Source organism: Ranitomeya variabilis, chromosome 7, assembly GCF_051348905.1.
Source record: "Ranitomeya variabilis isolate aRanVar5 chromosome 7, aRanVar5.hap1, whole genome shotgun sequence".
In the NCBI taxonomy this organism is placed as follows: Eukaryota; Metazoa; Chordata; class Amphibia; order Anura; family Dendrobatidae; genus Ranitomeya; species Ranitomeya variabilis.
This window is the reverse complement of record NC_135238.1, coordinates 98,613,250-98,627,403: the sequence shown is the minus strand read 5'-3', so window position 1 is coordinate 98,627,403 and position 14,154 is coordinate 98,613,250. Positions and strand designations below refer to the sequence as shown.

The window sequence follows — 14,154 nt, the reverse complement described above, 5'->3', positions numbered from 1 at the left end:
AACCATAACCCTGACCACACCCCTAACCCCAACACACCCCTAACCCTAATACCAGCCCTAATCTCAACCATAACCCTAACCATACCCTTAACTCTGACACACCCCTAATCCCAACCCTAACCCCAACCGTAAACATAATCCAAACCCTAACTTTAGCCCTAACCCTAACTTTAGCCCCAACCCTAACTTTAGCCTCAACCCTAACCCTAACATTAGCCCCAACCCTAATGTTAGCCCCAACCCTAACCATAATGGGAAAATGGAAGTAAATACATTTTTTTTATTTTATTATTTTTCCCTAACTAAGGGGGTGATAAAGGGGGTTTGATTTACTATTTATAGCGGGTTTTTGTTTAACAGCTGTCACACGCTAAGAGACACTTTTTATTGCAAAAAATAGTTTTTTGAATCACCACATTTTGAGAGCTATACTTTATCCATATTTTGGCTCACAGAGTCATTTGAGGCCTTGTTTTTTGCGGGACGAATTGACGTTTTTATTGGTACCATTTTCGGGCACATGACATTTTTGATCGCTTTTTATTCCGATTTTTGGGAGGCAGAATGAACAAAAACCAGCAATTCCTGAATTTCTTTTAGGGGGGCGTTTATACAGTTCCACGTGTGGTAAAATTGATAAAGCAGCTTTATTCTTCGGGTTAGTACGATTACAGTGATACCTCATTTATATCATTTTTTTATGTTTTGGTTCTTTTACACAATAAAAACTATTTTATATAAAAAATAATTGTTTTTGCATCTCTTTATTCTGAGAGCTATGTAGTGCAGTGACCAATGTTACAGCTAGGGGGCGCTGTGTGTGCGCTTCAAGATGCGCTTGGAGGCATAATGGTGATGAGAGAAAGCCCGGCAGGATTATAAATGGCCGGTATGTGTGTCGCAGAGGAGGTCACTCTGCGCTGTCAGTCTAAAGTTAAGTTGGTGTGCTGGGACCTGTAGTCCCACGTGTGATTGTGTAGTTCTAATGGGAGATTGGCAGGGCTAGTTATGAGAGATGGGAGGGTCAGACTAGCCACACACACCCACACTCCCACCCAGGGGAGTGGTTACAGGTATGTAATGTGACCAGGGTGTGGGTCACATGGTTCCTGTGTATGGATCCGTTTGGTTCCTGTGCAAGGTCCTGGACGGTCGGTGTTGGAAGCTCCTGTGAGTGGAGTCTTCCTGGAATCACCTGAGACCGTGGACCTAGTGGACGGGTCAGTGTTGGATTCTCCTGACATTGGAGAACTCCTGCAAGCACTGTAGAGTGAGTCCTGCAATAGCCTGTGTGTTGGATTGTCCTGTGATGGACTGGAGTCCTATTAGCACTGCTGAGGCTATGGACTGAATGCTCAAGGGTGTTGGATTGTCCTGGTATGGGCTGGAGTCCTGCAAGCACCTGGTAAGAGTGAGAGTCCTGGAATGGTCAGGGTGTTGGATTGTCCTGGTATGGAGTGGAGTCCTGCAAGCACCTGGTAAGATCATGGACTGATGGCCTGTGTGTTGAATGTGCCTTTGTTTGGACTTCCTGAAAGCTCATGGAGAGGCTGCAACTACAGAACCTGTGACGGTTTCTGTATTGGGGAGGCTACAGTTCCTACTGTGTGTCTGGACTATCTGAGGTGCCCTGGTCACAAGGACGGTGATCCCAGTGAGGCAGTTTTCCCCTGTGAACCAGCACTGGCAGGAGTCAGTATATGGAGCCGGAGCTCCTATAAGGTAACTCCAGGTAACAAGGGGTTACGGGCAGACACGGATCTGCCTTTGGAACAGACTATCGATGGTTAATGTGTTCCGTTGATGTAAATAATGAACTGTTCGTGTTATGGTTTATGACGTTTAATAAACCGGAATAGACTGTTTAAGTGGAGAAATCGTGCCTGAGTGCTTAAATCCCATGCCAAGCGAGTGTCCCCCAACACACTCGGGTAGCGTATCACCACAGCTATAACTTTTTATTTTTCTGCTGATGATGCTGTATGGTGGCTTTTTTTTTGTGGGACAAGATGACGTTTTCAGCGGTACCATGATTATTTATATCCGTCTTTTTGATCACATTTTATTGTACTTTTTGTTCGGCAGTATGATGATAAAGCATTGTTTTTTGCCTCATTTTTTTTTTTTTTTTTGCAGTGTTCACTGAAGAGGTTAACTAGTGAGGTAGTTTTATAGAGCGGGTCGTTACCAAATATGTGTACTTTTATTGTTTTTTTATTATTTACATAAATAAATGGATTTATTGGAAAATATTTTTTTCTTTATTTGGGGTTTTTTTTTTTTTTTTTATACATGCTATTTGTTTTTTTTTTTTACTTTATAACATTGTCCCAGGGTGAGACATCACTATATTACATCAGATCGCTGATCTGACACTTTGCATAGCACTGTGTCAGATCAGCAATCTGACAGGCAGTGCAGGAGGCTTTCCGGCGCCTGCTTAGAGCAAGCCACCTCAGTGAAGGACCCGGAAGGAGCCCCGTAGCCATTTTGGATCTGGGGACTCCTTCCAGAACACCGGAACGTGAGTGCATCGTGTTGATCCAGTGGGAGAGCGCAGGGAGCCCCCGTCCCTGCGCGATGCCCCTCTATGTCGCTGTCACTACTGACAGCGGCACCAGAGGGGTTAAATGCCCACGATCAGCGCTAGGGTATATGCACATACTGTTTTTTCTTTGATTTTATTTGAGATGAATATGTAAGCAGAGCACCACATAAAGCCCCGCCCACAGGCCGCCCCGGAGCACGAGAATCTCATTAGCTGAAAACTACAAATACAGATTAAAAAAACAACCACAAGTCAGATTTAATAAACCCAGGTATCATTTCAATCAGTATAACGGCGCCAACCTGACACTGTCTGTAGTTTACAGTGCCTTGCGAAAGTATTCGGCCAACTGGAACATTTCAACCTTTTACCACATATCATGCTTCAAAAATAATGATACCAAATGTAAATTTTTGGTGAAGAATCAACAACAAGTGGAACACAATTGTGAAGTTGATCGAAATGTATTGCTTATTTAAAATTTTTGTGGAAAAAGTGGGGTGTGCAATATTATTCAGCCACTTTATCTTAATACTTTGTTGCGCCACCTTTTGCTGCGATTACAGCTGCAAGTCACTTGGGGTATGTCTCTATCAGTTTTGTACATCGAGAGACTGAAATTCTTGCCCATTCTTCCTTGCCAAACAGCTCAAGCTCAGTGAGGTTTGATGGAGATCGTTTGTGAACAGCAGTTTTCAGCTCTTTCCACAGATTCTCAATTGGATTGAGGTCTGGACTTTGACTTGGCCATTCTAACACCTGGATACGTTTATTTGTGAACCATTCCATTGTAGATTTTGCTTTATATTTGGGATCATTGTCTTGCTGGAAGACAAATCTCCATCCCAGTCTCAGGTCTTTTGCAGACTCCAACAGGTTTTCTTCAAGAATGGTCCTGTATTTGGCTCCATCCATCTTCCCATCAATTTTAACCATCTTCCCTGTCCCTGCTGAAGAAAAGCAGGCCCAAACCATGATGCTGCCACCACCATGTTTGACAGTGGGGTTGTTGTGTTCAGGGTGATGAGCTATGTTGCCTTTACGCCAAACATATCGTTTGGCATTGTTGCCAAAAAGTTCGATTTTGGGTTCATCTGACCAGAGCACCTTCTTTCACATGTTTGGTGTGTCTCCCAGGTGGCTTGTTGCAAACTTTAACAACATGTATTATGGATATCTTTGAGAAATGGCTTTCTTCCTGCCACTCTTCCATAAAGGCCAGATTTGTGCAGTGCACGACTGATTGTTGTCCTATGGACAGACTGTCCCACCTCAGCTGTAGATCTCTGCAGTTCATCCAGAGTAATCATGGACCTCTTGGCTGCATCTCTGGATCAGTCTTCTCCTTGTTTGAGATGAAAGTTTAGAGGGACGGCTGGGTCTTGGTAGATTTGCAGTGGTATGATACTCCTTCCATTTCAATATGATCCCTTGCACAGTGCTCCTTGGGATGTTTAAAGTTTTGGAAATCATTTTGTATCCAAATCCGGCTTTAAACTTCTCCTCAACAGTATCACGGACCTGCCTGTTGTGTTCCTTGGTCTTCATGATACTCTCTGTGCTTCAAACAGAACCCTGAGACTATCACAGAGCAGGTGCATTTATATGGAGACTTGATTACACACAGGTGGATTATATTTATCATCATTAGGCATTTAGGACAACATTGGATCATTCAGAGATCCACAATGAACTTCTGGAGTGAGTTTGCTGCACTGAAAGTAAAGGGGCCGAATAATATTGCACGCCCCACTTTTCAGTTTTTGAATTTCCACAAAAATTAAAAATAACCAATAAATTTCGTTCAACTTCACAATTGTGTTCCACTTGTTATGGATTCTTCACCAAAAATTTACATTTGGCATCTTTATGTTTGAAGCATGATATGTGGGAAAAGGTTGAAAAGTTCCAGTGAGCCGAATACTTTCGCAAGGCACTGTACTTCGCATAATCCTGCTGACAGGTTCAGTTTAAGGTTGTGTTGGCTTCAAAATTCACAATATTGCAAGCCGATCAAACATCTTTTGCTTTTGTTGGAAAAACAAGCATTGCAACATAAAGGATCTGCTACTGATATCTTGGTGTCAGATACAACAGGACACCTTCACATATTTTGTGAACTCTGTACCTGGATGTATCAGAGCTGCTTTAGCAACATGAGGTCATGTAGTTTTAATGGTATGGCTGACTGGTGTAAATATTACAAAATTATGCCATTTGTTTTTTTTTTCAGGTGCAGAACCATCACCTGCTCTCTTGGTACCTAGTGCAAAAAGAAAAATTCGTAAGCCAAGCAAGGAAAAAAATGATGTAAAGGAAGACAGTAAAATTGTTTCTGAAGAAATTATAGTAAATCAAAAACCTAGGGGGCGTAAACCAAGCATCAAGCAAATTTTAGGTAAATTCCATTAATTTGTAGTATTAACTTTAGATAGGTTGTCTCATGTTACTAAATGGATACAATTGCAACGTGCGTCTAAAAAAAAAAGCAACTTTGCAATTTACCACTTATTAATAGTCATCTCCATTCTCAAAAACTGAGAGAGCTGTGTATCATAGGTGGCCAGTTTCATTGGAAAAGAGCATGCAACTGCATGGTCTATGCTTTAGACCCTGCAACTGCATCAGTGTCCCTGCACTTCTCCCATGCTGCAAAGTCAGAGCTGCCTCTCCTTGCAGCAAGGGAGAGCACACCTTACAGACCAGTGATTTCACCATTCCGCTGGTCTCGACGCTCAATCTTTAGGAGAACACCGCTGCGGGCAAGACTTGAGGCAAGGCAGCGGTGTGGTTCTGAAGAAAGAAGATACAACTGTTTTAAAGAATTTTCCATTTTTAATATTTTAATTGGCTATTAAAAATAATTTTGCATTACTTACATTCCCTTTTTTCATGAATGCCCCTTCAAAGCCAGTTCCAGTATCGTTAGTAGGCTGCAGTGGAGACATCATTACTAGAGAACAGTTGACCGCTGCAGCCAATCTCTGGGCCTAGTAGCCTGTGCTGTTCACATTGGAATTTAAATATATATATGTAAAACACCCATAAAGTTCATTTTAATTAATAGATCTTGGAATAATAATTTCCACGATTAGATGTGTTTACATTTTTTTTCCTGCACTGAGATAATCTTATAAATGTGCCCCTGCTGTGTACTGTGTAATGGCTGTGTCTGACCATGCAGGAACATGATCTGATCATACCACAGCTCCTGGGCAGGGGGGAGGAAGCAAAAGAGTATACAGACATCACAGCCGGGAATCACAGCGGATTCTTTCTTTGAGGTAATATATTGTTTACAACCAGGCAGGGAAATGTATTACCTCACAAAAAGAATTAGCAGTGATCGCTGTATTCTCTGTTGCTTCCTCTCCAGGAGCTGTGATGTGATCAGACCATGTTCCTGCACTGTCAGACACAGCCATTACACAGTACACAGCAGGGGCACATTTATAAGATTATCACAGCACAGGAACATTTTTTTTAAACGCATTCAATTGTGGAAATTATTATTATTCCAAGATCTATTGATTAAAATGAACTTTGTTGGTGGGAAAACCCCTTTAAGCTATGTTTATTGCTGTGCTTAATGTACATAATTTTTTATGCTTTATGGTAACGCAAGCTTATGTGTGTATAATAAAATAAAGCCTAAAAATAAATTTGTACACACATAATTTGTTATTTTTTCCAGAAGTATCCATCAAAGAAAATGAAAGTGAGGACACCTTAGAGACACATAAGGCAATAAAGGAAGACGAACTAAATGTGACATATGCAAATGCAAAAATTGAACAAGAAAGTATACAAATTAATTTGGAGACCTCTACATCAGCGAATGATAGAAAGCAGCACCAAAAAATTAAAATTGCAAAAAACTTTAAGCCTAATGCTTCTTTCAGTAATGCAGATTGCGAGGATCTGTACTGTGAACCAGCTGGAAATGGAATCAATCAAACAATCTTAAAAGGGAAAATAAATTCAAAACGGAGAAGGAAACAAGAAACAAAAAAGGCGTCTACAACTATGGAAAGCAATAATGATGGGCAGCTGTTAATAAAATTAGACCATGAAGGAGTTATGTCCCCAAAGACTAAGAAAACTAAAGAGGCTATGCTGAGACTTGAACATTCTAACAATGTAGTAAGAAATGTTCTCAAAAAGATGACTGGTGGAATTAACTCTGATGTAGGTTCCAACAAGCCGAAAGAGAAACCTTCTGGATTGAAGTCTCAGACTAGAGAAAAATGTTATGTTTCCAAGGGGATTAAACTCACAGGAGATGGTTCCAAAATCATATCTGGTGAAAAAAAAGGATGGAAAAAAAAGGAAGGACAGCTAGAGACCAGTAACAGCAGCTCAGAGTCCGAGGAAGATAAGAGAAATAAACAGAAGCGAAAAGGACAGCACAGCTCTAAAAAGTCAAGATCCTCAATGTCGAAGTCCTCAGCCTCTACCAACAGCAGCTCTTCTTCCCCCTCCTCCTCTTCCTCTTCATCATCATCCTCTTCATCTTCCTCACATTCTTCATCTTCAACATCTTCCTCTTCTAGTTCCAGTTCTTCCTGTTCGTCATCTTCTTCCTCATCTTTAACAGATGATGCCTCCTCAAGCTGCTCAGATGATGATGCTGCAAATGCTGCTTCTGTCCAATCAGATAATCAAAAGCACCCATGCAGATATGTAAAACCTTGCAGCACATCCAAGCCTATGATGCAGATTAAACAGCAAAAACAAGAACAGCAAAGAGGTACTAAATGCAAACCAAAAAAAAGAGAAGGCATACATTTACCTACAACCAAGGAACTAGCCAAAAGGCAAAGATTGCCTTCTGTAGAGAATAGGCCTAAAATTGCTGCATTCCTGCCTGCTAGGCAACTTTGGAAGTGGTTTGGTAAGCCTACACAGGTAACTAGTTTATTTGTGTCAAACTTATCACATTAAATTATTTCTGACCAGAGTTTTTTCTCCCATCTTTGTACCTCCACCTTACTGAAGTGATAATTGCATTGTTTTTAACCATTTCAAGACCAGGGGGATTTTTCATTTTTGTCCTTTTTTCTTCTTCTTCTTCTTTCAAGATCCATAACCTTTTATTAGGTCATCAATATAGCTCTATGATTGCTTGTTTTTTTGTGTTCAATGAGCTGTTTGCAGAGCATTTAATTTCACATATAATGTACTGACAAATGGGGTAAAAATTCGAGGTGCAGTCAAATGTTAAAAACTGCAATTTTGAGTTTCATTTTTCAGTTTTAATTTTTTTCAGCTGATGGTTCTCATCAGCTGAAGAACAATAAATGGCTGTCAGTTTGCATAAAATGTCTCCATGCCTGACACGTGCAGTTCACTTGGGAGAAGGGAAAATGACTCTATTCAGTGCGTCATCTGATCAGAGCCTCACTATGAATCCTGCAGTCACTCTCCTTTACTAGCGTTTGTGCAGTAGGCAAAGTTACCCCTGCATACGTCATCCCCTCTCACTCCCCTCTGGCACCTGCACAGTACGGCAAACTTACCATGTCGCCCTCCTTCTGTTGCCGAGACATAAGTCTACTCAGACATATCAGGAAGCCTGCATAATCCAATCCCTAATTAGCACGTGTCAGCAGTGGAGGAAAGGTTACTAGGCAACAGGGACACCTAGTGCCCTCGGCCTGTACAGTACATCTCTAAGAATCAGGGCATCATGCTCCATAAGTCTAAGAATAAGAATGACAGACCAAACATATATATATGTATGAGGTCCATAGGATATCTATTCAAAAAAGCTGGTACCGTTGTATGTTTTATGATCCAAGGATTTCAGGAGTAATAATAAACTGATTTGCGTTGCTTCAGTGAGTTACCAGTAAAGGTTTATCTTGTGTTGTCTAAATGTAGATATTAAAGGCTACTTACTACATGCACACACAGATACAGTGGGAAAAATAAGAATTTTACGTACTTCCGATGTTGCAAGTTTTCCCACCTACAACGCATAGAGAGGTCTGTAATTTTTTTCGTGGTTACACTTCAACTGTGAGAGACAGAATCTAAAATTAAAAAGCATAAAATCACATTGTATGATTTTTAAATAATTAGATTGCATTTTATTGTGTGAAATAAGTATTTGATCACCTACCAACCAGCAAGAATTCTGTCTCTCACTGACCTGTTACTTTTACTTTAAGAAGCCATCCTACTCTGCACTCATTACTCGTTTTAATTGCACCTCTTTGAACTCGCTACCTGTATAAAAGACACCTGTCGACACAATCAGTCGGGCTCCAAGCTCTCCACCATGGCCAAGACCAAAGCGCTGTCTGACACCAGGGACAAAAATTGTAGACCTGCAATATGCTGGGATGGGTTACAGGACAATAGGCAAGCAACTTGGTGAGAAGGCAACAACTGTTGGCACAATTATTAGAAAGTGGAAGAAACACAAGATGACTGTCAGTCTTCCTCTGTCTAAGGGGTAAGGGTGATTCTGAGAGAGGTCAGGAATCATCCCAAAACTACATGGGAAAATCTGGTCAATGACCTGAAGAGAATAGGAACCAATGTCTCAAACATTACTGTTAGTAACACACTACGCCGTCATGGATTAAAATCCTGAAGGCCACGCAAGGTCCCCCTGCTGATGCTAAGTTCACCAATGACCATCTGGATGATTCAGAGAAGGTATGGGAGAACGTCATGTGATCAAATCAGACCCAAATATAACTTTTTGGTATCAACTCCACTTGCTGTTTTTGGAAGAAGGATGAATGCAAGACCACCGTTCACACCGAGAAGCATGGTTGGGGAAACCTCATATTTTGGGTGTGCATTTCTGCAAAGGGGACAGGACCACTGCATGTTATTGAACGGAGGATGGATGGGGTCATGTATTGTGAGATTTTGGCCAAAAACCTCCTTCCCTCAGTAAGAGCATTGAAGATGGGTGGTGGTTGGTTTTTCTAGCATGACAATGACCCAAAACACACAGCCAGGTCAGCTTAGGCGTGGCTCTGTAAGAAGCATTTCAAGGTCTTACAGTTGCCTAGCCAGTCTCCAGATCTAACCCCCATAGAAAATCTTTGGAGGGAGGTGAAACTCAGGGTTGCACACCGAAAGCCACGAAACCTGAAAGATGTTTAGAAGATCTGTATGGAGGAGTGGGCCATAATCCCTGCTGCATTGTGTGCAAACTTGGTCAAGAACTACAGGAAACATCTGACCTCTGTAATTGCAAACAAAGGTTTCTGTACCAAATATTAAGTTCTCTTTTTCTGTAGCATCAAATACTTATTTCATGCAATAAAAAGCAAATTAATTACCGTATTTTTTGGACTATAAGACACACCCCAAATTTTGGGGTGGAAAATAGCTGAAAAAAGATTTTTATAAGAAGGTGGTTCATCTTGTTGTCTGAATTTAAGGTATCTTATCTGAGGGTCAGCGGTGGTAGAATGGGATCACAGGAGGCATGGTCCCTTCCGCAGGAAGCTAGTGGCAGAAGTGGGGCAATGCTGCAGTCCTGGGGTATCCCAGTAGTGCGATGCTGCTGGTCCAGTGTCAGCGGTGAAGCAGAGCATGGAGCAGGGTCCCTTCCTCATGATACTGGCAGCAGAAATTTGGTGATGCCGCGGCCCCGTGTCCATGGCGAGCAGAGCCGATTGCATGACCGGTTTTTCAGAGGTCATCTTCCTGAGGCCGTGTGTGCGCAAATTGAGATCTCTGTGGCCCTCGGCTTCAGGAAAGTGGCTGCTGAGATCTCAATCTGCATCAAATGCTTATTTTCAGTACTATATTTTATTAATTTCAAGCTGCCGACCCATATATGCTACTCATGACAGGATATTTATTTTCCACTTTCAGTAATTTAGTAATACATAGAATTGGTATTGATAATAATTATAGCTATATCCCAAATATTTGTTAAAAGACTCATGATTAGTGATGAGCGAGTATACTCAGTACTCGAGATTTCCCGAGCACGCTCGGGTGTCCTCCAAGTATTTGTAAGTACACAGAGATTGTTTTCTGCGCTGCAGCTGAATGATTTACATCTGTTAGCCAGCATAAGTACATGTGGGGGTTGACTGGTTGCTAGGGAATCCCCACATGTACTTATGCTGGCTAACAGATGTAAATCATTCAGCTGCGGCGCAGAAAACTAAATCTCCGAGTACTTACAAATACTCAGACGACACCCGAGCGTGCTCGGAAAATCTCGAGTACCGAGTATACTCGCTCATCACTACTACTGAGAAAGACCCCTAATTCTTGGTCTGTATAAAGTGGGCAGTCTTAGAGAAGATAATCAAATAATTTATAATACCGACTTGTACAGTGAAGGAAATAATTATTTGATCCCTTGCTGATTTTGTAAGTTTTTTCTCTCTGACAAAGACATGGACAGTCTGTAATTTTAAGGGTAGGTTAATTTTAACATTTAGAGGTAGAATATAAAAAATAAAATCCAGAAACTAACATTGTATAAATAATATAAATTTATTTTCATTTTGCAGTGAGAAATAATTATTTGATCCCTCTGGCAAACAAGACTTAATACTTGGTGGCAAAACCCTTGTTGGCAAGCACAGCAGTCTGACGTTTTTTGATGATGAGGTTTGCACACGTCAGGAGGAATTTTGGTCCACTCCTCTTTGCAGATCATCTCTAAATCATTAAGATTTTGAGGCTGTCGCCTGGCAACTCGGAGCTTCAACTCCCTCCATAAGTTTTCTATGGGAATAAGGTATGGAGACTGGCTAGGCCACTCCATGACATCAATGTGCTTCTTTTTGAGCCACTTCTTTGTTGCCTTGGCTGTATGTTTTGGGTCTTTGTCTTGCTGAAAGACCCAGCCATGACCCATTTTTAATGTCCTGGCGGAGGGAAGGAGGTTGTCACTCAGGATTTTACAGTACATGGCTCCATTCATTCTCCCCTTGATTCAGTGAAGTAGTCCTGTGCCCTTAGCAGAGAAACACCCCAAAAGATAATGTTTCCACGTGTTTCTCTTCCTCCAAACACGGCAAGTTGAGTTCACATGTGCCTTCTTGGGCAGGGGGACCTTGCGGGCACTGCAGGATTTTAAACCTTTATGGCGTAATGTGTTACCAGTGGTTTTCTTGGTGACTGTGGTCCCAGATGCCTTGAGATCATTAACAAGTTCTCCCGTGTAGATTTGGGCTGATCTCTCACCTACCTCATGATCAAGGAACCACCAAAATGTGAGATCTTTCTTGGTGCCCCAGATCAATATCGATTGACAGTCATTTTGTATTTTTAAGTACTCCTTCTCACCCAGCATCTTACTTATGGTGTGTAGCCCATTGCAGCTTTGTGTAGGTCTATGATCTTGTCCCCGACATTTTTATAAAGCTCTTTGGTCTTACCCATGTTGTAGAGGTTAGAGTCTGACTGATTGAGTCTGTGGACAGGAGTCTTTTATAAAGGTGACTATGTAAGACAGATGTCTTTAATGCAGGCAACGAGTTGATTAGAAGCGTCTAACTCAGTATTTCCCAAACTCCAGTCCTCACGGCTCCCAACAGGTCATGTTTTCATAATTTCCATAGTGCTTCACAAGTGAGAGAACTCCTGATACTTCCATCACCTGTGCAATACTAAGGAAATCCTGAAAACATGACCTGTTGGGGTCTGGGAGGACTGGAGTTTGGGAAACACTGGTCTAACTGGTCTGTAGGAGCCAGAACTCTTAATGGATGGTAAGGGATTAAATACTTTTTTCTCACTGCAAAATGCAAATAAATGTATATAATTTATACAATGTTATTTTCTGGATTTTATTTTTGATATTCTATCTCTCAATGTTAAAATTAACCGACCCTTAAAATTATAGACTTTATATCTTTATCAGTGGGCAAACTTACAAAATCAGCAAGGGATCAAATAATTATTTCCTTCACTATATGTGATTTATTATATCACAATTGATGTGTGGTCCACCACCAGGAAAGCAGACACCCAATATCCATGTATACATATTTAGCAGGCTCGGCTCCTGTGCATAAGTCAGTGCAATTGGACCTGGCTGCTTCTGTGTTTGCTACAAGTCTTGGAGTATGGATATTATATTGGAGGCATTTGTGCAACAAAAAAAAATGTTTACAATTGTCAAACAAAGATTAAGGCATGTCATCTGTGTATGGTAATGTTCAAAATCTAAAATTACTGAAATTGTGCTAAACAGAAATTGCATACAGTAAAATGATTTCATAGCATATTAATGGTGTTTGGAGTGCCTTGTTTTCAATTTGATTCGTTTTATCGATAGGAAGGATCCATGTGTGTACTCATATCCTTGACTCCAGTATATTAGCTTTCAAAAAATTTGGTTTTGAGCCTTTTGAGTAAGAGCCAGTTTATGCTCTCTAGCTGATAGAGGTGGGTTTGAATGGTGGGTGACCTAATCTTGTATTTGGAAATGTGTTTTCTGGAACTGATGACCCCTTTCAAGATGTTTACCATGTTGCTAATATTTTTCACCATCATACAGTTTTATAGAATATCACGTAGTGTAGGGAGGGTGGGGTATTCCATTCTGACTTCTAGAAGAAAAGCCAGGAGAACTTTAATGTAAGTTAAGTTTAAGTCCTTAATTTTTTTGCTTGCTTTTGGGGGAAGTTACGGCACATAATTCTGTCTTGTTTTTTTAATTTTTCAGAGGAGAGGAATGAAAGGTAAAGCCCGTAAGCTATTCTACAAAGCGATTGTTCGTGGAAAAGAAATTATACGGATTGGAGATTGTGCAGTGTTCTTGTCAGCAGGACGCCCAAACTTACCATACATTGGATGTATTCAGAGTATGTGGGAGTCTTGGGGAAACAACATGGTTGTGAGAGTTAAATGGTTTTACCATCCAGAGGAAACTAGTCCTGGAAAAAAGCTTAATGAGTGCAAGGTAAGCAGAACTGATAAGTAAATTCAAACAGTTAAATCCCTTCATCTATTAATTGCCAATATTTGAAGGTTTAATAATAATAAAGTTATACAATTTTTTGTATAGATACTGTATAGTTTCCACTGGGTTTTCAAGAACTTTTCTTGCAGTTGTTCAGTGGAAGTGCTGTCCTAGTTTTGTTTTAATTGGTATTTAAACAGTCCTCTACATCTTGCTGTGCACATTTTGACAACATGAGACCAAGACGACACCTAACAATTGATCAACAGTACCTCTCCATTTCAAAGCTTCAAGCAGGATGTTCTCAGACTGAAGAGGCCACTTTGTGCTTTGAGTGTCAGCAGGTTGCAACAGAGATACAGAAGAGACTGTAAGAGTCACTGAAAGGTAGAGAAGTGGACGTCCTTTTGTCACATCCCAAACCGATGACCGCTTCATTGTGAACAATGCCCGTCAGAACCTGATGATGAATACCACACAACTCCAGGCACATTTAGGGATGGTGAGAGGCACCCAAGTATCACATCAGACCATTCAAAGCTGTTTACATCAGCATGGTCTGCTAGATGACCTGCGAGGGTACCTTATTACACCACCAGGCACACACATCATCATTTTACATGGGTCAGGGAACATCTACGCTGGACGAGGAACAAGTGGACCTCAGTGCTGTTTACTGATGACATTCGATTCATGCTGAGCAGAA

General features: G+C 41.0%; 1 protein-coding gene across 7 annotated transcripts in view; it reads left to right on the top strand.

Annotated features, from left to right (window-relative positions):
- TNRC18 (trinucleotide repeat containing 18) overlaps positions 1-14,154 on the top strand; it is a 997,170-nt gene that overhangs the window by 958,582 nt on the left and 24,434 nt on the right. For 6 of the 7 annotated variants that reach the window (XM_077275610.1, XM_077275606.1, XM_077275608.1 and 3 more), the window contains 3 exons: positions 4,782-4,946; positions 6,243-7,456; positions 13,212-13,448. In XM_077275610.1, the coding sequence (XP_077131725.1) occupies positions 4,782-4,946; positions 6,243-7,456; positions 13,212-13,448 (1,616 nt within the window). The remainder of the gene's footprint in view (positions 1-4,781; positions 4,947-6,242; positions 7,457-13,211; positions 13,449-14,154) is intronic. The other variant, XM_077275609.1, reaches the window with a different exon arrangement.